Raw genomic sequence first — 26281 nt, 5'->3', positions numbered from 1 at the left:
CTGCCGTGCATTTGCCCCATTTGATCCCTCCTATTTCTGAACTCTTTACTTGTGGTATTTGTCGCTCCCAGTCCTCTGCCCACCTTATTTCTCCTCTCCAATGTTTCATCCTGGTGCCCACCCCCAGCCAAATTAGTTTAAACCCTCCCCATCAGGACATTGTTCCCAGCTCTGTTAAGGTGCAATCCGTCCATCTTGAACAGATCCCTCCTGCCCCAGGAATCTGAAGCCCTCCCTCCTGCTCCATTTCCCCAGCAATGAATTAACCTGCCTTATCGTATTATTCCTATACTCACTAGTGCCTGGCACTGGGAGGAATCCAGAGATTACTTTTTAGGTCCTGCTTTTTAACTTCCTCCCTAACTCTTGAAATACTGATTACAGGACCTCATCCCTTTTCCTTCCCATGTCTTTGGTTCCCACATGAACCACGACTTTTACCTCCTCAAAATGTTCTGCACCCTCTCATCGATGTCCTTTACCCTGGCACCAGGGAGGCAACGCCACGTGGGACTCTCATCTGCGGTTTCAGAAACCCCTGACTATTGAATCCCCTATAACCACTATATTCCTACGCTTCGCTGCGCCCCCCTATGCAGTCTTCTGCCCCACAGTGCCATGTTCCGGTCTGCACTCCTTCAAGGTGTCATTACCTTCACTGGCATTCAATACCGTCATAAGTGAGCGACACACTCCTGGAGAATTCCTGCACTGCCTGCCTCTTCCTACCCTGTCAGATAGCCACCCACTTACTGTCTTGAGCTCTCTGTAGCTGCAGGGTGACCACCTCCTGGAACGTACGATCCAGAAAATTCTCAGCCTCCCGTATGCCCTGCAGCTCGTCAAGCTCAGAAACTCAGCTTGAGCAACCAGAGGCACTTCCTGCACACGTGGTCACCCAGGACACCAGAGTGCCCTGGGGTTCCCACATGGCACACGAACTGCAGGCAATGGTTTCAGCTGTTCCCTCCATTCTATTTAGAATCTACCTATTTTTATGTTCTTCAATTTCCTTGTTTCTTATCCTCTTTTCTTTCTGCTTTTGTTTCCTCCTACTCTCTCACTCCTGTTATTTACTGGTTTTATTTACTTCTCTCCTTCTCCCTCTCTCTTTCCTACTACCACTATTTTAACAGAGTTAGTCACATAACACAAGTCTTGAGCCAGGTTTACATTGCTGGGGAGTAGGTGTTGCACATATATTTATTTTGTAATAACAAATAAGTAAATGAATGAAATAAATTAAAGACAATAGCTATTTGGTACATCATATGACACAGCAACACTTTGCAACATGTTTATCTGATCTTGCTCTGTCCCTCCAAATCCAGCACAAAATAAACTATGCAACAACCTGGACTTGCATCGCTGCTCCCACCAGCTTCCTTGATTCATGTACTTTGTAAAGGTAATATTTTTGTTTTAAGAGGCAGCTAAATAAATATAAGGCTTTTCTGGTTAGGCCTCAGCTGGAGTACAGCATACAATTCTAGGCACACTTCAGGAAAGATATCAAGGCCTTGGAGAGGGTACAGAAGTGGTTGACCAGGCACGGGCTCGATGAGCCGAATGGCTTCCTTCTGTGCTGTAACGATTCTATAATACCAAGGATAAGGGACTTCAGTTATGTGGAGAGATTGGAGAAGCTGGAATTGTTCTCCTTAGAGCAGAGAAGGGCAATAGGAGACTTAGAGGTATTCAAAATTATGAGAGGTTTTGATAGAGCCAGTAGGGAGAAATTGTTTCCTCTGACAAATGGGGTTGGTAAATAGAGGTCATAGATTTACAATAACTTGCAAACAAACTAGAGGGGAAATGAAACAGCATTTTTTCCCCAGAGGGTTGTTAAGATCTGGCAATTGGACATGTACTTGAAGAGGACTAATTTGCAGGGTTACAAGTCTAAATTGGATAGCTCTTTCAAGGAACCAGCACAGGCACAATGGGCCAAATGGCCTCCTTCTGTGCTGTAAGATTCTATGATTCCATATATTATTAAAAAACAATCTTTATTTTCCACATTTGCATCCATTGCAACTTTGCAGCATAAACTTCAGAAAGCTGAGTGACCTCAGCTCAACCAGTTCCATACACACAACTCTAGGTCCATGCTCATGCCTTAAGTACAATCCACACAAAATTATTTCACGATCCACTTCCGGACCACAGTCCACTATTTGATAAGTCCGGATGGGGAAATCTTATGATCGGAAACACAGCAATTGGGTCCAAAAGGTACTTCAGAATGAGTTTATTTATAGTTTTGAATGAATGCTTCAAATAAATAGAATAAGTGAAACAAAGTTTTTAAAACCTAAGATTAATAATAGTGAGTGGCAGTCTCGTACTTAGCCTCCACACTGTCCTGCATCCTCTGTAGTCATGCTATTCTAATTCTCTTACGCACAGATCAGTTTCTCCTTTTCTCCTCACTATTTTATTCACAAAAATGTGTAGACTTGTGTACAATAAACTTCAATCTCAACCAGACCCAGTCAGTGTACAGAAACGTACTTGTGGCCTTCACGGTTGTTCAAAATCCTCCACTCACCTACTGCACACCAGCCTGAAAGCACAGATGGAAACCAGTAGCTCCACAGGAGTTGCACATCTTCTGAACAGGTTAGTGGTCCAAACCTATTGGGAGCAGACCTAGAGGTCAATGCTGAGTTAGATCCCTACAAAGATCCCAGTGGGCCCACTAATGGGCAGGTTATTAGACCTCTTGGTTGGAGTCAGGCTACTCTATTTTAGTGTTATGGCACCAGGCTGTTTTGCTGTGCAGCAGAACAGATTTGTATGTTCTAGATCATGGCCCAGTTTGAGACATTCATGCCTTCTCTATAGCTGCAGCAGCAAAGATGTTGATGGATGGCAGGAATACTTTTATTCAAAAGGAAAATCTAACTTTAACTTCTTTGTATGTTCAAGTCTAAGACAAAAAAATGTTCCCTCTCACCGTGGGAAGCCCTAGAATTTGAGTTGCAACAATTTATTAACATGGACAGGTGTGTAATATAGATGTGTTGTCATCTGTCGATTTATATTAAATTATGATGAAACAAACTATTTCTCAAAGTTATAGAAAAAGCTCAGAGGCACACATATTCAATGGCAGCGAAGGCCCATACAATCTTCCCTACGTTGAACTGACCACAGTTCACATTTTTCCATTTGAAAATAGAACCATAAAAAAATTTACCTATTTTTAAAGCATTTCAGTGCTTAATTATCTTTAAAACCTTATTTTTGTCATGCAACTGCGTGAAAAACATTAACAAAAACTGAATTACCCCTGTGGACACAACCATTAAATAAGCTCAGCATAAAAAAAGGCTGCCTACAAGTATTTCAAATTGATTGTATCAAGATGCGCATCGACTCGGATTGTGTGTGATTGGAATGTAATTGCAAACAGGAAGATTAATTTTCCCCGTATCAGGGAACTTTTGCTTAAAAGTTAACGTACTGATTTTTTTTGGGGGGGTGGGGGGGGTGGAGGAAAGAGGGGGGGGAAAGGGGGACTGAGGGAAGAGCAGAGACTACGTTTAAGACCATATCTTGTCAACTGCCCTAAATTTATCAGCTGGCACAGGTCAAATGTGAAATCCAGAGTTACATTGCTCGCTCAACATTTTCAAAGTTAGACTATTTTCAACCATAATTGATTTCCTTTACCTAAATAGATCTCTACATAAGTTACGCACATTATGTATTTGTACGTTCTGGTCATCTTGCTCTTAATTGCATACTGCTCCTAAATCATTACTGTGGGGCAACTTTGCATCATTCCTCCTGCATCTCTCAACAGTTTTTTCCCACCCACTTTCCTTTCTGCCTAGCATCCATTTTTCTTCCCTGTTGTCCTGAGCAAAAGTTCTAGCACCTCCATACTTCACTCGTGCAGCTATACTTCACACGCAAAACTTAACAGTAAGAGCTGGCATGATATGGAGTCATTGGGGGCAGAGCAGTTACACCCAATCTATCCTCATCAACGTACAAATACACAGTATTCAGAGGAGCCATTTAGGATATCAGTGAGGAGTAGGAACACAGACGGACATCACCCCTCCTTCACCAACCCAGCAACAGCGGTCAATTTTAGCACCCACCAATGACTCAACTGAGATTAAATAACTCAGCACAGACCAAAGATGGAACCTGATCTGTACAGGTCAGGGTATCAGGTGGTGCAATTATTCAGTGTCTTCAGGAGAGCTGTGATTGTATAATTTCATTGGAATGAGATGAAATGTGAAGAAAGAAAATAATTTGCATATGGCATATGACACACCTAGAATCCCAAAGGCTTCAAATATAAACCAGGGTGAAAATAGGGGATTCTCTTGAAAATACTGCAGCATTCTGAAATATACATTCCATGTTTGCAGCAATAGTGAATGAAAGACGTGCAACAAATGTTCTGAACTTTTAGACTAAGGTCATAAAACCTAAAAAAAACTAGATTGCCTAAATTACTTATTCATCATGATGCAGTTATAATACACTAGTTATCAACAACTGTCGAGATCTAAATTATCTCATAGGCTGCTCGTACTATTCTCAAATTTGAACAATTTTTAACCACAACTGATTCCCAATTTCTAAACACATTTCTGCATAATCATAGGCTATGCATATTAAACTTTTGCATATGCCAATCATTTGTTCTTGTTTTCTCAAACTCTTATTGTTGGCAACTTTGAAAAGGAGAACACACTACATATGGATGCTTCCCTGTAACCAGATAGCATAGCTCCTCTGGTAGTTACTTTTTTAAAAAAAATATTAAAAAGTTAGGTGGTGGGCAGCAGTGCTTTCTCAAAACAATAAAAAGGTAACACTAATTTAAAAAGTCCCAGTTCAATTCAAATCTAGCACAATTACTTGGTATGCAGTAGTACAAGTGTATTTCAAAACTGCAAAACAATATGACAGTCAGAAATGCAGAGTGATATCACAGCTGTTATTTATGTCAGTGGAAAAACAGGTATTTTACTCAATAGCATGACATGGTATAGTGTTACCAATCGACACTAAATTGTAGCAGGGATCACAATCAGTATTTAAACTATTCATGTGTAGCCCCATCTCAAAAGAAATAGCCATACACTTATGTATTGAGATACATATTTTGTTAAATTATATTTGCACTTTGTTATCCTCAAACTGTTAAATCATGCAGATTCAGCACTTTATGCTCACTTGGGGTGATGAGTTTCTGCCGTTGTAATTTAATTCCTAAACGGTAACAAGTTAGAATTCAGTAGGTAGGGAATATACAAATCAAAAGCAGAGTGTAGAAATTTACCAATGAGAAATTATTAAGGACTTTTGAAAACAACCAATCCTGAATGAGCACTCAGGAGGATCCACCAATAAAAGAAATGCAGTGAGCTAATCAAATTATCCAAGACATTGTTTGAAACTTTCATTGGCCATTCTTTTCAGCTAACTAGTCACAGGTTAAAAACGATACAATACATAAATGTTAAAGAACGGCAAAGAATACTATAACTTACCCATAAAATTCCCAATTTCAAGCAGAAATTAGTCCATTATGTTTTGCCACCTGAAATTTAACCCATTTCAGGGTCCTGGGCTGAGGTTTGCACTCCATTCCAACCAGCTATGACCTGCTTCCAACTATCAAAGCACCCCTCACCATGTACCCAAGGAGTCAGATTCATTCCTGGCCTCAAGCCCATTAAAATCAAGCTTATCATCAGATAGTTCCCACCCTCGCTGTTTCTCTCCACTGCCCTCAGCCCGAGTTGCTATTTAACCCCTCTCTCTTCCCCCAGATGGTATTTCACTAGTCCCTGCTCCAACCAAAACATTGTTTTCTCTCCCCTGCAAAACCAACGTTCTTGGCCTGACCAAGAATAAAGTACAAGTTGCTTAGGTTCTTGCTCTGCATTTACAGTCAAAGCACAAAACGTTTAATCAACAAAGACCATTTCCATTAAGAGTTGGAAAGAAGGTTTTTGCAGTGCAGGGTAGGGATTCTCTGAATAGCTTCTGCACAACTGAGCAAGAGAAGCTTCTTTTCCTAAAATGTTGTTTGAGCTTTAAATAACAAATGCTTCCATTGTTAAGTGCTGGTGAAACCCTTTCCTTTTTAAACCTTCTGGACTTACAACCTTCAATTTTCCTTCCCCCTACCAGACCACATCCCTTGCAACAAGATAACCTCAGACTCACTGTGAGCAATGCCACAAGAGATCTGCTAGCACGTTAAGTTTTGAACTTATCCATCATACATCAGATGTTGCACTTTGCAGTGTTAAAAAATATAGAAAGTCAGTTATTTTAGACCGTTTTCCCCCCTAGTCTGGAGCTGAAATTTATCAGCACCTTCTAAACTGTAAACTTTTCACCAAATAGCAATTAAATTCTGATTGCTTTAAGTAAACACAGCCTGAAATCAATTAGAGTCTGTGGCTCTATAGGAAAAGACCAGCTTCTTTAGCAGAAGAATACATTGTTACATGCTATAACACTCCTGTTTACATATTTCTGTTGTGATTACCATGCTAAAATGGATTCCACTCACTTTTAAAAGTTAAAATAGCTGCTTGGAATAGATTTCTCTTACTTGTAGTACTGGATGCTTTGTTCAATTAGGATAAAGGCTCTCTTTGATTGGGACATGGTGTTTAAAATAATAATGGTCGGTAGTCAGTCACCAGCCGCTTTCAAGGCAGGGAAATGGCTTACAATTGACTCAACAAATCAATCGGGCCTCCTCTACCATACTATTTCCTCAGATTGATGCAGCCATCTATCAATTTGTTAATCTACTACCTTGTCAATAGTGTACAATATGTGAAATCAAAGTTGGCTGCCAAGGACAATCGTTAAGATCATTATATTTACATCAAAGGAAGTAAAGCATTTTAGTGCTCAGCAGTTTTGGCAGTGATCAATACATGTTTGGATAAACTTTGTAAACAGGTGTTTAACGTATTACATAAGACTAATTTCAAGAGTTTGCCAGAAGAAGCTGAGAAAACAGGTTTCTTTAAAAAGTCATTATAATTCCATATATATATTCTAAAATAATGCTCTTGCTGTATGGTAGCTGTCCATATCTTTATTTCTATAAATCATTTAATTCCGAATAAATTCAATCAGTAGTTTTAGCCTGCGTGAATTGGGTTTAGTGTTTGCTGACTGGAGACATGGGCCCTGATTTTAACTGCCCCCGCCTGGCGGAAACCAGACAGGGGGCAGTTAAAATAAAGCGAGTCACTTATCCCCTCTGATCCCGCTGCCTTCTCGCCGTGTCCCAATCTGAACCTGCTCTTTTAAGCATGTCATCAGGACCCAATCTGCAACTTTAGGTGGAAGGTCTGAGCGAGAGAGAACTGACTGCTTCCCTGTCCGGTAAACCTGTCAAGAGCCGGATCATGGGCCAGAAAAGGCCCAGAAGGTAAGTTAAAAAGTTTTATTTTAGGATTCCTTGTGGGCCAGGAGTGCTCCTCTGGGCCTTTGGTCTCCCTTGCTCCAGGCTACATCCCTTCCGATCTTTCAGAGGTTCCTCCACCCCCCCACTTCCTGCCCCTCCCCCCCGACTGCTGGGCACTGTTCCCACGGGTCCCTGGCTATGGCCCCCTGCTGCAAAATGCCCACTCCCACCAGCTAGCCAGGTAGTCAATGCTGTTCGGTGTCGGGCTGGACTCTGCAGAGATTTATTCAAACGAGGCCCTGCTGTTAAGATCAGCAGGACCTCCACGTCCCTGAACTTGCCAGGTTCGACACCCACTACCGGGCTCCCGCACACCCATCCCCCCCATAAAAAGAGGCAATAGACTTTGATGACTGGAATCCTACATAAGTTTCACTATCCAGTATCATTGTTAAATAGGGAATTGTTATGCCCAGACTACATTAGCTTAGTGCAGCAGAGAGAAGGATGCAAATTTCAGATTGTAAGGGACAAAGTCTATTTATAGAAACTATTAGACAGTTTGCACAAGAAAACCACTGGAACGAGCTCGAACCCTTGTGGTCTCATTATTAAATCAAGACAATACTTCAAAGGTTGAATAAAAAAAAACCAATCACAATCCCTCAAAATTATTTAGCTTCCAATCAGTAAACAGGAAATAGAATAAATGCATTCAAAGCAGTGTATACTTTGAAAAAACCTTTTAAAACTCACCACAAAATTATGATTTCCAACACTTGACATCAACTACAAATGTCACATTAGCAATTTGGGAAAACATGCATTCACACTTTTGAATCTGACATACAAAATCTTCTGATCTCTACTGATATTAAGGAAACCAGGTGACTTTTATGGCAGCAACCCAAAAGTTTGTTTTTATTCATTCAGAACATTGTCAACAATTAGAAAAAGTTAGAATACTTATGCTAAAAGCAGTCACAAGCTTCTGCCCAAAGGCCATTTGTTACACAAACTTGGGGCAGATGTGTACATACTCAGAAGAGGGGATATTTTTGACCAGCCAGGTCATTAGATACAACACTATATGGAATAGTTTGCTTTCATTTCATTTTAGGAATGTGAGCTAATGGAAATAGCCGACCTGTCAGACTCACCTTAAATTGCTCTCTTCTTAAATGCAATTTACAAATATCCTAATAATTTTGACAGCAGTGCAGATGATTTATAAAACTGCACAATATTCACACTCAAAAGTTAGCTTATATGACAGTTATTCCTAGCTTACACTATTATCTTCCAACTTTTGCAACGTTAAAAACAAACTATGGAAAAATTGAACATACCTTGGTGATGTAGAACTTTTTCAGTCCATCCAAAAATGAAGTAAAAATGGAGGCCACTTGTGGTTTTAGTGCATGTCCTATTTTGAAAAAACACATTTTAAAAGCTAGCTTCTTTGGAAATACAGCATTTCTTCAAATTTTAAATAAACCAATCTATATTGATTGACATTGTTGATAGTGGATTTTGACAATCACACCTAGTCACTATTAGATTGAGGACATTTACCCGATCACAAGATGCAAGAGTAGAACACAAGAACGCTCAAAACAGTGTCATAAAAGCAATAATACAAACTTTCAAGGAAGCACAGAAAATGATAAATTGGATAAAGTTCTACTCTCCCAGTTGACATTATTTGGTTCGGAATTAGACATTATTGGTCTCTAAGCTCTCCTTACAGTAACCCATTACACTTTAGCCAGTATTACACAGAATGTACTGCATAGAAACAGGGCATTCAGCCCAACGGATCCATGCTGGTGTTTATGCTCCATATAAGCCTCCTCCCACCCTTCATCTAACCCCACCAACATATCCTTCTATTCCTTTCTCCCTCATGTGTTTATCTAGCTTCCCCTTAAATGCATCTGTGCTAGTTGCCTCAACTACTCCTTGTGGTAGCGAATTCCACATTCTAACCACTCTCTGGGTAAAGAAGTTTCTCCTGAATTCCCCATTGGATTTATTAGTGACTATCTTATATTTATGGCCCCCAGTTCTGGTCTTCCCCGCAAGTGGAAACATCTTCTCTGTGTCTATCCTATCAAACCCTTTCATAATCTTAAAGGCCTCTATCATGTCACCCCGACGTCTTCCCTTTTCTAGAGAAAAGTGCCCCAGCCTGTTCAATCTTTCCCGATAGGTATAACCTCTCAGTTCTGGTATCATCTTGGTAAATATTTTTTGCACCTTCTCCAGTACCTCTATATCCTTTCTATAATATGGAGACCAGAACTTTTCACAGTACTCCAAGTGTAGAATTACCAAGGTTGTATACAAGTTTAACATTACTTCCCTGCTTTTCAATTCTATCCTTCTAGAAATGAACCCCAGAACTTTGTTTGCTTTTTTATGGCCTTATTAATCTACATTGCTACTTTTAGTGATTTGTGTATCTGTACTCCAGATCCCTCTGCTCTTTTATCCCATTTAGACTCTTATTTTCCAAGGAGTATATGGCCTCATTATTCCTACCAAAATGTACCACCTCACACTTATCTATATTGAAATTCATTTGCCAATCACACGCCCATTCTGCAAGTTTATTAACGTCTTCCTGTATTTTGTCAGTCCTCCTCAGTATTAACTATACTCCACAATTTGGTGTCGTTTGCAAATTTTAAAACTGTTCTTCCAATTCCAGAGTCCAAATCGTTTATGTAAATGGCAAACAGCACCGACCTTTGTGGAACACCACTTCCCACCTTTTGCCATGATGTGGAGATGCCGGTGATGGACTGGGGTGGACAAATGTAAGGAATCTTACAACACCAGGTTATAGTCCAACAATTTTATTTTAAAAATCACAAGCTTTCGGAGATTATCCCCTTCGTCAGGTGAGTGAGTGAGTGACGAAGGGGATAATCTGACGAAGGGGATAATTCTGCCAACTGTCCCTTGACTCCACATGCTCTGACCTTAGTCATGAGTCTACAATGTGGTACCTTATCAAAGGCCTTTTAAAAATCCAAATATATTACATCTACTGTATTACCCTTGTCTACCCTGTTACTTCAACAAATTCAATAAGGTTGGTCAAGCATAACCTTCCCTTTTAAAATCCATGCTGACTATTCTTTATTATATTTTCAGTTTCTAGATTTTTTTTCTGTTACATCTTTGAGTAAAGATTCTACCACCGACATTAAGCTAATTGGTCTATAGTTCCCTGGACTTGTTCCATCTCCCTTTTTAAATATCCATGCAGATCTGGGGGTTTAATCCTCTCTAGGTTTGATTACTTTTTTATCTCCCCCTTTCTATCTTAAATGTCTTTAGAAGAGATCAAAAAAGATATAATGTCATGCCCACCATGTTAGACTCCCTGGTAAATATTGAGGCAAAATAATTATTTAATATTTCTGCCATTACCAATGAGTTTATCTTGTGTATCCCTTAGTGGCCCAATCCCTATCTTTATCTTAAACCTTATTATGTTGTCATCACTATGATGTTCCCCTATGCTTACTTCTCTTATCTGTTCTGGTTCATTTCCAATTACGAGATCCAGCAGTACTTCCTCTCTTGGGCTTTTTACATACTGGGTGAGAAATGAGTCCTGTACACATTGTAAAAACTCCATTCCCTACCTCTTTTTGCCAGTTTTATTTTGGGGGGGGGGGGGGGGCGGAAGAAGCAGTTAAAATCTCCCATGATTAGTATTCTATGTCCTTTATTCATTTCATATATTTGCTTACACATTTCTTCCTCTACCACCTTTCCCCTTTCCACTATTAGGTGGTCTGTAGTATACTCCTATTAGTGTGATTGATCCCTTATTTTATCTTTTATTTCAATCCATATGGATTCCGTTTTCATCCTTCTGTTAGTTGTGTCCCTTTTTTTCTACTGCCATTATGTTCTCTAATTAGTACAGCTACTCCACCTCCATTCTTCCTTCCCTATCCTTTCTGAATTATGTTATAACCTGCAATATTTAGTTGCCAATCCGGTTCTTTATGTAGCATTGTTTGTTATTTCTTCAACATCTGGTTCCTCGCTACGGGTTATTGCCTCCAGTTCCCCAGTTTTATTTTGGACGCTGTGTACATTGCTGAACATGCAATTTAATTAATCTTTAATAGTTGTTCCTTTTACTTTATTTTTGACAGTCCTTTTGTACTTCTGTTTTAGAACTTTGACCGTTTGTTATCTTTATTCCTTACCCTGGTCTGACCTTTACACTCATCTCCTCATACCTGTTGGATAGGAGCAGTGTCTGAGGTACCTCCTTCTCTTCTTCTCCTCGGTTCCCGCTACCCTGCTGACTAACAGTCACACTCTTCTCTTCCTGCGCCTGTGCTTTCCTCTGAGGTGTGACTGTACTCTGCAGAAAACTATCTAGATATTCTTCCCCCTCCCTTATTTGTTGCAGTGTCTCTAACTCGCACCAGCTCAGAGACACTGAGCCGGAGTGTCTCAAGCCAGATAAATTTACTGCAGATGTGGCGATCCAGGACAGTCTCGCCGTCCACAAACTCCCACACATTACAGTCCCGATACAGCCTGTACTGCCATTTCCAGTTTTTATTTGTCAGTAGTTTATTTCTAGGACTAACAGAATCACTTGTGATCTAAATTATATTTTGTAAATGGATTTAGCTTGATTTTGAAATGATAGTAATTGCTTAGTCTTTTTTTTATTTTATGTATTTCTTTAATTCCCACACTCACCAAATTACCAGCTGAAAGTCCTCACTCTTAACAAATTACTCCGTTAGAAGTTCACTCTGCCCTTACCAACCTCTGTGCTTAAGCTCAAGTATTAACCATATTCTGACAGTGCCCAAAATATGCAAATATAATAATGTTTAAAAGGATAATCATACATGGGCACAAAGGGTACCGTAAAGTTTAAAATCAATTCTCATTTTCCGACAAGTTACTACAGTACAGAAAAGTTTTTTTTTGAACAGCACACAAGTTCATCAGGGCCATATCAAACATTTATGTTCTTAATAGACTGCTACACCAATGATTGAAAGGATTAATCCAATATTCAGAGCGAATCGCAGTTTAACTCAACTTTAAACACATTACAGTGCAGTACTGAACAGTTAAACACTTATTAGGGAAAATGAGTCCCAGCGCATTTGGATTGCATTTTCAGCCAACAGATGTATCAGCTATGCAAGTAACAAAACAAAGCTCATTCTATCGGTTTTGTTATTTCAATGCAGTCAAGTTATTTGGACCTCTTCTGCAGAAAAGGTCCAACCATTCCAATTTAATATACTTGATACTTTTTAGTAGATTTAAAGGCTTTAAATCAGTTATATTAATTAGTACAGCACCATCTCTGGGGAAAAGTTAGTGGGTTCACCAAGTCCTTAAAAATCTGGGTGTGCAACTTGCAGATTCTGGCAAACCATTTAGTCACTTAGGCACAAACTGGATGAAAACGACATTGGATACAGTATAGAAACTTGCAGTTCAATATTTTTGTGGAAATTTCCATCCTAAATATAAAGTACCATCCATTACTGGAATAAAGTTTCCATCCTTTCTATTTTAAATATTTAGAGATTGTGTGCAGTATTAATATTCTGTAGACAGAAAATTTAGCCACATTTCGCATTTATGTACAGTTCAACTAAACTGGAGTAAACCATCATTTTCTATAAGAATGGGCTTGTCATTATTTTAAGCTAAATTCAATACTGTTCATAGTGGTTTGTAGATATTAAACATTAAACTGTACTGCAAATTGGCAAGAGTTATATAATTAGTGAATGCAATTTCAAATATAAGCAGCATTTAGAATGTGAGCTACAACTTGGCTTGTTCTTTAATTGTGAACCTTCTTTGGTGTGAACCCTCAAGATAATTTATTTTTTCTGTTCAGCTCCATGATGCAAACACTAAAAAAATTCTTGAAAGCTATTCAAAGTAATGAGGTCTCTAAGGAACTGCATGGTTTTCAAGCCCAGCTACATCAATTCTTTCTAATATTCAGTAACTAATATCTCATTAAAAGTGTTGTGTTGTAGTTTTTACAAAACAGCATAAGATAATCCAAAGTCTCTGACATTCTGTTTATAGACACACAAAGGTAACAAAATACTAATTATCTTGCAATAATATTAATTGTTCAGTATCACAGACTGAAGGTGAAATATAGTGGAGTACTGGTAATGATGTACAGACTCAGTAACTAATATACACTATTTTATAACTCTAATGAATGGATTGACTTGTTCACGTATGAGGTTTGCCATTTCTTATTGCACCTGCATTTCTTATCCCAAAGACTTTACTTAAGACACAGTCTGTTTACAATCCCTCAGAAATGTTTTGAAGCTTCACGGTAACTCCCTAGGAGTAGCATTACTAGTAATTAGGGAGTGTGTTGCACAAGGTTGCAGAATCCAATGGATAAAGTGAGCATTGATTGCCAGATGGTCTTTTCTCTCTCTTCCTTTTTGCATGTTGGTAACATTTTACAAATTTTCATACACAAGTTTAATAATTTTGTAAAGGGAAATATTTCACAACTTTGCAGAGATCAGAGTCATAGAGTGCTTTAGAATATTGCACTGATCTGGGGCCATAAATCTACATACCATAGAGAATTCTTTAAACTACAAATATTTTTGACCAATCTGATAAATGACCAGCACTGACATATTTTCAATAATCCTGAATTTGAGCAATTCCGGAAACTATTCAACATTTAAATACAATGAAATCTGTCTATGACCAGTGCTGGATTCAAATCTATGTCAATTATACAAAGTTGGGACTATCATTGACGACTCGAGATGAGATATAATTACTACTTAATTATATAATTATAACCACTTGAATATAATTGTGATTATGGAGACATGGCTGCAGGGTGACCAAAGCTGGGAGCTGAATATCCAAGGGTATTTGGTATTTAGGAAGGACAAGCAAAAAGAAAAAGGAGGTGGAGTGGCGTTGTTAGTCAAGAATGAATTCTGAGCAATAGTGAGAAAGGATATTGGCTCAGAAAATCAAGAAGTAGAGTCAGTCTGGGTGGAGTTAGGAAGTACAAAGAGGCAGAAAACACTGGTGGGAGTTGATTGTGGGCCTCCAAACAGTAGTGGTAATGTAAGGGATGGCATCAAACAGGAAATTAGAGATGCACATAACAAGGGTACTACAGTAACAGTAATCGTGGGTGACTTTAATCTACATATAGACTGGCCAAACCAAATTAGCAATAATACTGTGGAGGATGAATTCCTGGAATGTGTACGAGATTTTTTTTAGACCAGTACGTTGAGGAGCCAACCAGGGAACGGGCTATCCTAGATTGGGTATTGTGCAATGAGAAGGGGTTAATTAATAATCCTGTTGTGCAGGATCCTTTAGGGAAGAGTGACCATAACATGATAGAATTCTTCATTAAGATGGAAAGTGAAGTAGTCCAATCCAAAACTAGGGTCCTAAATCTAGACAAAGGAAACTGCGAAAGTATGAGGAGTGAGCTGGCTATGATAGATTGGGGAGCTTCATTAAAAGGCATGATGGTGGATAGACAATGGCTAACATTTAAGGAACAAATGCATGAATTGTCACAGTTATACATTCCTTTCTGGCACAAAAACACAAAGGAAAAGCGGCCCAACCATGGCTAACAAAAGAAATTAAGGATAGTATTAGATCCAAAGAGGAGTCATATAAAGTTGTCAGAAAAAGTAGCAAGCCTGAGGATTGGGAGCAGTTTAGAATTCAGCAAAAAAGGACCAAGAGATTAATTAAGAGGGGAAAAATAGAGTACGAGTGTAGACTTGCAAGGAACATAAAAGCAGACTGTAAAAGCTTCTACAAATATGTAAAAAGAAAATGATTAGTGAAGACAAATGTAGGTCCCTTACAGTCAGAAACAGGAGAATTTTTTTTAATGGGGAACAAGGAAATGGCACAGCAATTAAACTAATACTTTGGTTCTGTCTTCACTGAAGAGGACACAAATAACTTCCTAGAAATGCTAGGGAACCAAGGGTCTAGTGAGAAGAAGGAACTAAAGGAATTTTTTTTATTATTCGTTCATGGGATGTGGGCGTCGCTGGCAACGCCAGCATTTATTGCCCATCCCTGATTGTTCTTGAGAAGGTGGTGGTGAGCCGCCGCCTTGAACCGCTGCAGTGTGGTGAAGGTTCTCCCACAGTGCTGTTAGGTAGGGAGTTCCAGGATTTTAACCCAGCGCCGATGAAGGAACGGCGATATATTTCCAAGTCGGGATGGTGTGTGACTGGGAGAGGAACGTGCAGGTGGATTTGTTCCCACGTGCCTGCTGCCCTTGGCCTTCTAAGTGGTAGAGGTTGCGGGTTTGGGAGGTGCTGTCGAAGAAGCCTTGGCGAGTTGCTGCAATGCATCCTGTGGATAGTGCACACTGCGGCCACGGAGCGCCGGTGGTGAAGGGAGTGAATGTTTACGGTGGTGGATGGGGTGCCAATCAAGGGGGCTGCTTAGTCCTGGATAGTGTTGAGCATCTTGAGTGTTATTGGAGCTGCACTCATCCAGGCAAATGGAGAGTATTCATCACATTCCTGACTTGTGCCTTGTAGAAGGTGGAAAGGCTTTGGGGAGTCAGGAGGTGAGTCACTCCCCACAGAATACTCAGCCTCTGACCTGCTCTTGTAGCCACAGTATTTATGTGGCTGGTCCAGTTAAGTTTCTGGTCAATGGTGACCCCCAGGATGTTGATGGTGGGGGATTCGGCGATGGTAATGCCGTTGAATGTCAAGGGGAAATGGTTAGACTCGCTCCTCTTGGAGATGATCATTGCCTGGCAAGAATGTTACTTGCCACTTATCAGCCCAAGCCTGGATGTTGTCCAAGTCTTACTGCATGCGGGCACGGACTGCTTCATTATCTGAAGGGATTGCGAATGGAACTGAACACTGTGCAATCATCAACGAACATCCCCATTAGTATTAGTAAAATTAGTATTAGAAAAAAAAGTGCTGGAGAAATTAACGAGATTGAAAGTCGATAAATCCCCAGGTCCTGATAATCTGTATCCCAGAGTACTAAAACTGGATGCATTGTTTGTCATCTTCCAAAATTCTATAGATTATGGAGTAATTCCTGCAGATTGGAGGGCGACAAATGTAACCGCACTATTTAAAAAAGGAAGAGTGAAAACAGGGAACTGCAGATCGGTTAGCCTAAAATCAGTAGTAGGGAAAATGCTAGAGTCTATTATAAAGGATGTGATAACAGGACACTTAGAAAATATCAATGGGATTAGACCATAAGACCGTAAGAGATAGGAGCAGGAGTAGGCCATTTGGCCCCTTGAGCCTGCTCCACCATTCAATGAGATCATGGCTGATCTGATTTTTACCTCAACTCCACTTTCCAGCCTTTTCCCCATATCCTTTGACTCCCTTGCTGATCAAAAATTTGTCTAAATCAGCCTTGAATGTATTCAATGACTCAGTCTCCACAGCTTTTTGGGGTAAAGAATTCCAAAGATTCACAACCCTCTGGGAGAAGAAATTCCTTCTCATTTCAGTCTTAAACAGGGGACCCCTTATTCTGAGACTATGCCCCCTAGTTTTAGATTCTCCCAAGAGGGGTAACATCCTCTCTGCATCTACCCTATCGAGTCCCCTCAGAATCTTGTATGTTTCAATAAGGTCTCCTCTCATTCTTCTAAACTCCAATGAGTATAGACCAACCTAGCGAACCTTCTCTGAACTGCCTCCAATGCAAGTATGTCCTTCCTTAAATAAGGGCACCAGAACTGTACGCAGTACTCCAGGTGTGGTCTCACCAGCACAGTGTACAGTTGTAGCATGACTTCCCTGCTTTTATACTCCATCCCCCTAGAAATAAAGGCCAATATTCAATTTGCCTTCCGGACTACCTGCTGCACCTGTATGTTGACTTTTTGTGTTTAATGTACAAGGACACCCAGATCCCACTGTACCACAGCATTTTGTAATATTTCTCCATTCAAATAATATTTTGCTTTTTTATTTTTCCTCCCAAAGTGGATGACTTCACATTTTCCCACATTATATTCCATCTGCCAAATTTTTGCCCACTTAACCTGTCAATATCCCTTTGCAGACACTTTGTGTCCTCATCGCAACTTGCTTTTCTACCTATCTTTGTATCAGCAGCAAATTTGGCCACAAGACACTGTTCCTTCATCCAAGTCATTGATATATATTGTAAACAGTTGAGGCCCCAGCACTGAGCCCTGCGGCACCCCACTAGTTACAGATTGCCATTTTGAAAATGACCCTTTTATCCCGACTCTGTTTTCTGTTAGTTAGCCAATCCTCTATCCATGCCAGTATATTACCCCCAACACCATGAGCTCTTATCTTGTGCAGTAATCTTTTATGTGGCACCTTATCAAATGCTTTTTGGAAATCCAAATAGACTGTATCCATTCGTTCCCCTTTATCCACCCTGCCCGTTAATTCCTCAAAAGAACTCTAATAAATTTGTCAGACATGATTTTCCCCTTCATAAAACCATGTCGACTCTCCTTGATTGTATTATGAGTCTCCAAATGTCCTGCTACTACTTCCTTAATAATGGATTCCAGCATTTTCCCAATGACAGATGTTAGCTAACTGGTCTATAGTTACCTGCTTTCTGACTCACTGAATAGGGGTGTTACGTTTGCGGTTTTCCAATCCGCTGGGACCTTTCCAGGATCTAGTGAATTCTGGAAGATTACAACCAATGCACCCACTATCTCTGCAGCCACAGACCCTCGGATGCAAGCCATCAGGTCCAGGGGACTTGTCAGCCTTTGGACCCATTAGTTTTTAGTTCCTCCCTCCCCCTTTGCCCCTTGCTATATTATTAGTGTCTTCTACTGTGAAGACAGATACAAAATATCTGTTCAATTCCTCTGCCATTTCCTTGTTTTCCATTATTATTTCCCCAGTCTCATCCTCTAAGAGACCAATGTTTACTTTAGCTACCCTCTTCCTTTTTATATACTTGTAGAAGCTTTTACTGTTCTATATTTTTTTATATTTCTTTATTTCTACTTTATATTTCTTGTGTGTTTAATCTCAATTTATTTTCTCTTTCTTTATTATTCTTATAGTCATCCTTTGCTGTTTTTTTTAAAGTTTTCCCAATCTTCATGTTGTATGCTTTTTCTTTTAACCTGATACCATCCTTTACTTCCTTAGTTAGCCATGGTTGGTTCACCCTTTTTGTGGAGTCTTTCCTCCTAACAGGGATATATTTTTGTTGCGAGTCATAATATATATTTTTAAAATGTTTGCCACTGTTTATCCACCATCATGCCATCTAATCTGTTTACCCAGTCCACTTTAGCCAATTCCACCTTAATTCCTTTATAATTGCCTTTATTTAAGTTTAATACAGTGGTTTCAAGCCCAAGGTCCTAGCTCTCAAATTGGATGTGAAATTCTATCATGTTATGATCACTGCTTCCCAAGGGATCCTTTACTTTGAGATTAATTAATCCTGTTTCGTTACCCATTACCAGATCCAAAATGGCCTGTTTCCTGGTTGGTTCCCCAATGTATTGGTCTAAGAAACAGTCCCTAATACACTCTATGAACTCCTCCTCAGGGCTATTTTTGCCAATTTGATTTGTCCAATCTATGTGAAAGTTAAAATCGCCCATGATTATTGCATTACCTTTTTTTTTAAACAAGACCCCCTTATTTCCTACAGTGAAGCTACTGTTAGGGGGCCTATATACTACTCCCACCAGTGATTTCTTTCCTTTGCTATTTCTTACCTCCACCCAAATTGATTCAACATCTTGATCTTCTGAGCCAAGATCATTTCTCACTATTATGCCAATTTCATCCTTTATTAACAGAGCTACCCCACCACCTTTACCTTTTTTCCTATCCTTCCGAAATGTTAAATAACACTGAATATTTAGCTCCCAACCTTGGTCACCATGCAACCACGTCTCTGTAATGGCCATGAGTTCATACCCATATGTTTATATTTGTGCCGTCAATTCATCTATCTTATTACGAATGCTGCGCGCAGATAAAGAACCTTTAATTTTGTCTTTTTACCATTCTTTTCTACCCCAGCCCCATTTGCTAGTGCACTCTTATGTTTGTACGCTCTGTCCCTTCCTGACACACACTGTTTATCATTACCTCCACATGGATTTATGAAAGGGAAATCATGTTTGACAAACCTACTGGAGTTTTTTTTTTTGAGGATGTAACTGGTAGAATAGAAAAGGGAGAACCAGTGGATGTGGTGTATTTGGATTTTCAGAAGGCCTTTGATAAAGTCCCACATAAGAGGTTAGTGTGCAAAATTAATGCACATGGGATTGGGGATAACAAACTGGCATGGATTGAAAATTAGTTAACAGACAGGAAACAGAGAGTAGGAATAAATGGGTCTTTTTCAGGGTAGCAGGCGGTGACTAGTGGGGTACCACAGGGATCAGTGCTTGGGCCCCAGCTATTCACAATCTATATCAATGATTTGGATGAGGGAACCAAATGTAATATTTCCAAGTTTGCTGACAACACAAAACTAGGTGGGATTGTGAGTTGTGGGAAGGATGCAAAGAGGCTTCAAGGCGATTTAGACAAGTTGAGTGAGTGGGCAAATGCAGTATAACGTGGATAAATGTGAAGTTATCTACTTCGGAAGGAAAAACAGAAAGGCAATTATTTAAATGGAGATAGATTGGGAAATGTTGATGTACAAAAGGAACCTGGGTGTCCTTGTACACCAGTCACTGAAAGCAAACATGCAGGTGGAGCAAGCAGTTAGGAAGGCAAATGGTAAGTTGGCCTTCACTGCAAGAGGATGAGAGTACAGGAGCAAGGATGTCTTACTGCAGTTATACAGGGCCTTGGTAAGACCACCTGGAATATAGTGTGCAGTTTTGGTCTCCTTACCCAAGAAAGGATATACTTGCCATAGAGGTAGTGCAGTGAAGGTTCACCAGACTGATACCTGGAATGGCAGGACTGTCATATGAGGAGAGATTGGGTCGACTAGGCCTGTATTCATTAGATTTTAGAAGAATGAGAGGGGATCGCATTGAAACATGTAAAATTCTGACAGAGCTAGACAGACTGGATGCAGGGAGGATGTTTCCCCTGGCAGTGGGGTCCAGAATGAGGGGTCACAGTCTCAGGATAAGGGGTAGGACATTTAGGACTGAGATGAGGAGAAATTTCTTCACTCGGAGGGTGATGAACCTGTGGAATTCTCTACCGCAGAAGGCTGTGGAGGCCAAGTCAATGAATATATTTAAGAAGGAGATAGGTGGATTTCTAGACACAAAAGGCATCAAGGGGAATGCGGAGAGAGCGGGAATATGGTATTGAGATAGAGGATCAGCCATGGGGCGGAATGGCCTACTCCTGCTCCTATTTTCTATGGTTCTAAGACAGGTTTCAGGGTAGTAATATCTATCACTCAAGAAAGTTATTTGTTGTAACTTAAATTTTTAGTTTGGCTTTACATTTTGGGACCGAAGGCACAAGTCCAGAGAAGCCAAAAGCTAGTTTTTTTTAAAAAAAAGACCCTAGCAGGATCTCTGAAGACAGGTTTTTGCTCCTTTTCCTTCCAATGTAATTAATGGATAGTCAGTCACAATTTTAGCTCATGGCTGCAGTAAAGAAAGAAAATAAGGACCCCTGATGATCATCTACTTGGATTGCTACGTTTAACACAGTCAATAACTTGGGGTTTATGCCCGATACTGTATCAATGTCAATTTGTGTAGTTCTGGATTATTGATTTATTACATCCTTTCCACTTATGTCATAAAATATATAAAAATACAAACTTAGAAATTAATATGTATTCTACTGTTAATAAAAAAAATCTCTTCCAAGAACAAATATTTGCTTACCAAACTGGAACTGTGTATTGTCCATTAGACGAATTGATGCAGGAGCACATCTCTGCAGGGGTAATATACATAATAAATTCTAACAATATCGAAAACAAAATAAACTAGATAGTACTTTTAAGCGGGAGGGAACTTTGAGCTTTATCCTGCCAAATTCACAACATTTCAATTTTTGTATCATTATTAGACTTAGTATCACACCAGTTCCTAAAAACACAACAAACTTCTCTTTGAACTGAATGTGACCAAAATGCATACCTCAAATAAAAACAGAACTGCACAAGTCAATCAGCATGTGAAAAGACAGGTTATGACCTGAAGTGACAGTAATTATGTCATTTGAATGTTTTTAAATACCACAATTTCTAACCTCTCGAACAGAAAATACAAAAACTTCTCTATACATATCTGAATATCAATTGTTTTGTACTGTATACAAAAACAGCCATTTTAATAGAGGGGATTTTCAGGTGTCTTATAGGCAAGAATGAAGAGATTACAATTACCTGTCGTGCTACCTCTCGTAAACAGGCCACACCATGTTCAAAATCTGGAAACACAATAGAGCCGTATTTCTGATATTCAGGCAAAGACCTGATCTTTATCGTGACCTCCGTAACTACACCAAGTGTTCCTGAAATATGAGAAAAGAATTTGAAAAGAGGAACACACACAGGAAATGTAATGTTTTTAGCAGTTAGAGAACCCTTACAGCATCATGAACTAACTTAGTCTGTTCCAAACTAAATGGACTGTTCCTATAATATCCATTCTGGTCTATGTCACAGTACATAAGAATTATGGGCCAGATTTTGCTGTCAAAATAACAGCGAGGCTAATGGCGCTCGCCATTATTTATGCGTAAATGGTACAGCAACTTCACCGAGGGGCAGATGCCATTAAATGCCAAAATCCAAGAGTTCTGTCCGTGCTGCACTGCTCCACCGTTAGCTTTGTGAAAACAGCATTTCACGGTCTGCTTCACCATTATAACACAAAATAAAAATAATATAACTCGTCAAAATTGCCTACATTTAAGTCTGCATATCCAAACTCGTCATATGGGTCTTATGTAAAGTCACTGCACAAAAAAGGCTGCTTAGTAAGCAATTTACCTTCAATAGTGTTAGAACTTTCCAACATGACTTTCATTTTTGATATCCAGTTTATGCAACATTAGTATGTTTATGTAAATGAAAGATATTATGGTACAACAAGTTCTGGAATATTGCCTTGGATTGCCAAATAGCATGCAAGAATCCCACCAGGCAAACGATAGTTTCAGAAAGGAGAAAATAACTATCCTGCATTATAAAAAACAAAGCAACAGTGAACAGATTAAACCTGCTGGCAGTATTTTGTTGTTTCTATGTGACAAGCTTCCAATGGGAGAGAGAGGAACAGATATGTAGGCAAATCTCAGAAAATTGTGCAAATAATAGGGTAATAATAGTGGGGGATTTCAACTTCCCCAATATTAACTGGGATACTCAGAGTGTAAAAGGCTTAGAGGGTACAAAATTCTTAACGTGCATCCAGGAGAGCTTTTTGAGCCAGCATGTAGAAAGTCCGACAAGAGAGGGGGCGGTACTGGACCTAATTCTAGGGAATGTGGCCGGGCAAGTGGAAGAAGTGCTAGTAGGTGAGCACTTTGGTGACAGTGACCATAATTCGGTGAGATTTAAGGTGGTCATGGAAAAGGACAGGGAGGGGCCGGAAATAAAGGTTCTAAATTGGGGGAAGGCTGATTTTAATAGGATAAGGCAGGATCTGGCCAAAATGGACTGGGATCAGCTGCTTGTAGGAAAATCCGCATCAGAGCAATGGGAGTCTTTCAGAAGGGAGATTGAGACCATACAATGGCAACATGTTCCCGTAAAGGTCAAGGGTGGTTCCAAGAACTCCAGGGAACCTTGGATGTCAGGGGATATACGAGAATGGATTAGGAAAAAAAGGAGGGCTTTTGGCAGATACAAAAGGCTAAAGACGGAGGAAGCCCTAGAGGAGTACAAAAAGTGCAGGGGGATACTTAAAAAAATTAGGAGATCAAGGAGGGGCCATGAAATAACACTGGCGAGCAAAATAAAGGAAAATCCTAAGATGTTTTATAAGTATATTAAGGGTAAGAGGATGACTAGGGAAAAAATAGGGCCCATTAGGGACAAAAATGGCAATCTGTGTGTGGAGCCGGCAGATGTAGGAGGGGTTCTAAATGAATTTTTTGCATCTGTTTTCACTATGGAGAAGGACGACGTTGACATAGAAATACGGCAGGGGAACTGTGATATACTCGAACATATTAACATCGAGCGGGAGGAGGTATTGGCGGTTTTAGCAGGCCTAAAAATGGATAAATCCCCAGGCCCGGACGAAATGTATCCCAGGCTACTGTGTGAGGCAAAGGAGGAGATTGCGGGCGCTCTGACATATATATTCAGAACCTCTCTGGCCACAGGGGATGTGCCAGAGGACTGGAGAACTGCTAATGTAATACCATTATTCAAGAAGGGGAGTAGGGAAAAACCGGGGAACTACAGGCCAGTGAGCCTAACATCAGTGGTAGGAAAATTATTGGAAAAAATTCTGAAGGACAAAATTAGTCTCCACTTGGAGAAGCAAGGATTAATCAGGGATAGTCAACATGGCTTTGTCAAGGGAAGATCATGTCTGACTAATTTGATTGAATTTTTTGAGGGGGTGACTAGGCGTGTGGATGAGGGTAACGCAGTGGATGTGGTATACATGGATTTCAGTAAGGCCTTCGATAAAGTCCCCCACAGGAGACTGGTCAAGAAGGTACGAGCCCATGGAATCCAGGGTGCCTTGGCACTTTGGATACAAAACTGGCTTAGTGGCAGAAGGCAGAGGGTGATGGCCGAAGGTTGTTTTTGTGACTGGAAGCCTGTGGCCAGTGGGGTACCACAGGGATCGGTGCTGGGTCCCTTGCTGTTTGTGGTCTACATTAATGACTTGGATATGAATGTAAAAGGTATGATCAGTAAGTTCGCTGATGATACAAAGATTGGTAGGGTGGTAAATAGCGAGGAGGATAGCCTCAGTCTGCAGGACGATATAGATGGGTTGGTCAGATGGGCGGAACAGTGGCAAATGGAATTTAACCCGGAAAAGTGCGAGGTGATGCACTTTGGAGGGACTAACAAGGCAAGGGAATACACAATGAATGGGAGGACCCTAGGCAAGACAGAGGGTCAGAGGGATCTTGGTGTGCAAGTTCACAGATCCCTGAAGGCGGCGGAACAGGTAGATAAGGTGGTAAAGAAGGCATATGGGATACTTGCCTTTATTAGCCGAGGCATAGAATATAAGAGCAAGGAGGTTATGATGGAGCTGTATAAAACACTGGTTAGGCCACAGCTGGAGTACTGTGTGCAGTTCTGGTCGCCACACTACAGGAAGGATGTGATCGCTTTGGAGAGGGTGCAGAGGAGATTCACCAGGATGTTACCAGGGCTGGAGCGCTTCAGCTATGAAGAGAGACTGGGAAGATTGGGTTTGTTTTCCTTGGAGCAGAGGAGGCTGAGGGGGGACATGATTGAGGTGTACAAAATTATGAGGGGCACAGATAGGATGGATACTAAGGAGCTTTTTCCCTTCATTGAGGGTTCTATAACAAGGGGACATAGATTCAAGGTAAAAGGCGGGAGGTTTAGAGGGGATTTGAGAAAGAACTTTTTCACCCAGAGGGTGGTTGGAGTCTGGAACTCACTGTCTGAAAGGGTTGTGGAGGCAGGAACCCTCACAACATTCAAGAAGCATTTGGATGAGCACTTGAAATGCCATAGCATACAAGGCTACGGACCAAATGCTGGAATATGGGATTCGAGTAGACAGGGCTGATGGCCGGCGCGGACACGATGGGCCGAAGGGCCTCTATCCGTGCTGTATAACTATGACTCTAATGCTACCAGTGCAGGTGCAAAGCAGAGGAGCGGCTGGGTGTCTTCCCCACAGGGAAGGAAAGCAAACCAGAGGGGTCATCACCCTGGGCTGCTCTTGACCATGTCCATCAAGACCGGGGTGGGGGGGGGGGGGGGGGGGGTATCATTAGAGACTTGCCAGGCTCCCACCAAACTTTTTAGCCTAGGAAGGGTGCACAATTAGTTCAGGAGATACAACTGGACATTTGCAAGATGGTACTGCAGACCATGTGCATTATCTTCAATGCCAAAATAGCCATTTAATGATTTTAAAAGAGATTGACACTTTTTCAATTCCATCATATTTAGAGTATGCAGTTTTCCTCTTGGTCTCTCTCATATGAACAATTCCATGGTATTAAGGACTCATTGATGTGCAGCTTCTGGAAGATGACATTTTCTTCATGCGTTAGAAGAAACATAAATGGGGTAGGCAGACAATAAATTTAGCAAATTTCCTATCGAAGTAAATGTTTTTCATGCCATTACTGCCATGTTAGTGTTCACATAATTCTTAACAAAAGATAAGATGACACACAGCTTAAGTAAAAAAATTTCCATTCCTGAAAAAGGTATCCTTTGAGAAAGTGCTTGGAAATAAACCTGCAGCATTAGGCTTACATTAAATATAGAATTATGTTACCTTAAAATCTAAACCATGCATTTATATTTAAGCATGGAAATGAAGAAAAAATCTGAAAGTCAGAACATAACAGTGGATGCGGTGAGGATGTTCCCAAGGATGGATGAAATTAGAACTAGGGGGCATAATCTTAGAATAAGGGGCTGCTCCTTCAAAACTGAGATAAGGGGAAACTTCTTCACTCAGAGGGTGGTAGGTCTGTGGAATTTGCTGCCCCAGGAAGCTGTGGAAGCTACATCATTAAATAAATTTAAAACAGAAATAGACAGTTTCCGAGAAGTAAAAGGGAATTAGGGGTTACGGGGAGCAGGCAGGAAATTGGACATGAATTTAGATTTGAGGTTAGGATCAGATCAGCCATGATCTTATTAAATGGTGGAGCAGGCTCGAAG

At 40.3% G+C, this 26281-nt stretch overlaps 1 protein-coding gene across 1 annotated transcript in view; it reads right to left on the bottom strand.

The window, feature by feature from the left end:
• Positions 1-26281, bottom strand: part of agps (alkylglycerone phosphate synthase) — a 169558-nt gene that overhangs the window by 41975 nt on the left and 101302 nt on the right. Inside the window, exons 11-13 of the mRNA XM_067987618.1 lie at positions 21815-21942; positions 21309-21360; positions 8764-8840 (exon numbers count right to left, since the gene is read on the bottom strand). Coding sequence (XP_067843719.1) covers positions 8764-8840; positions 21309-21360; positions 21815-21942 — 257 coding nt within the window. The remainder of the gene's footprint in view (positions 1-8763; positions 8841-21308; positions 21361-21814; positions 21943-26281) is intronic.

The sequence above is a fragment of the Heptranchias perlo genome, chromosome 7 (assembly GCF_035084215.1).
Source record: "Heptranchias perlo isolate sHepPer1 chromosome 7, sHepPer1.hap1, whole genome shotgun sequence".
In the NCBI taxonomy this organism is placed as follows: Eukaryota; Metazoa; Chordata; class Chondrichthyes; order Hexanchiformes; family Hexanchidae; genus Heptranchias; species Heptranchias perlo.
The sequence above is the reverse complement of the archived record's forward strand: the minus strand, read 5'-3'. Positions and strand labels throughout refer to the sequence as shown.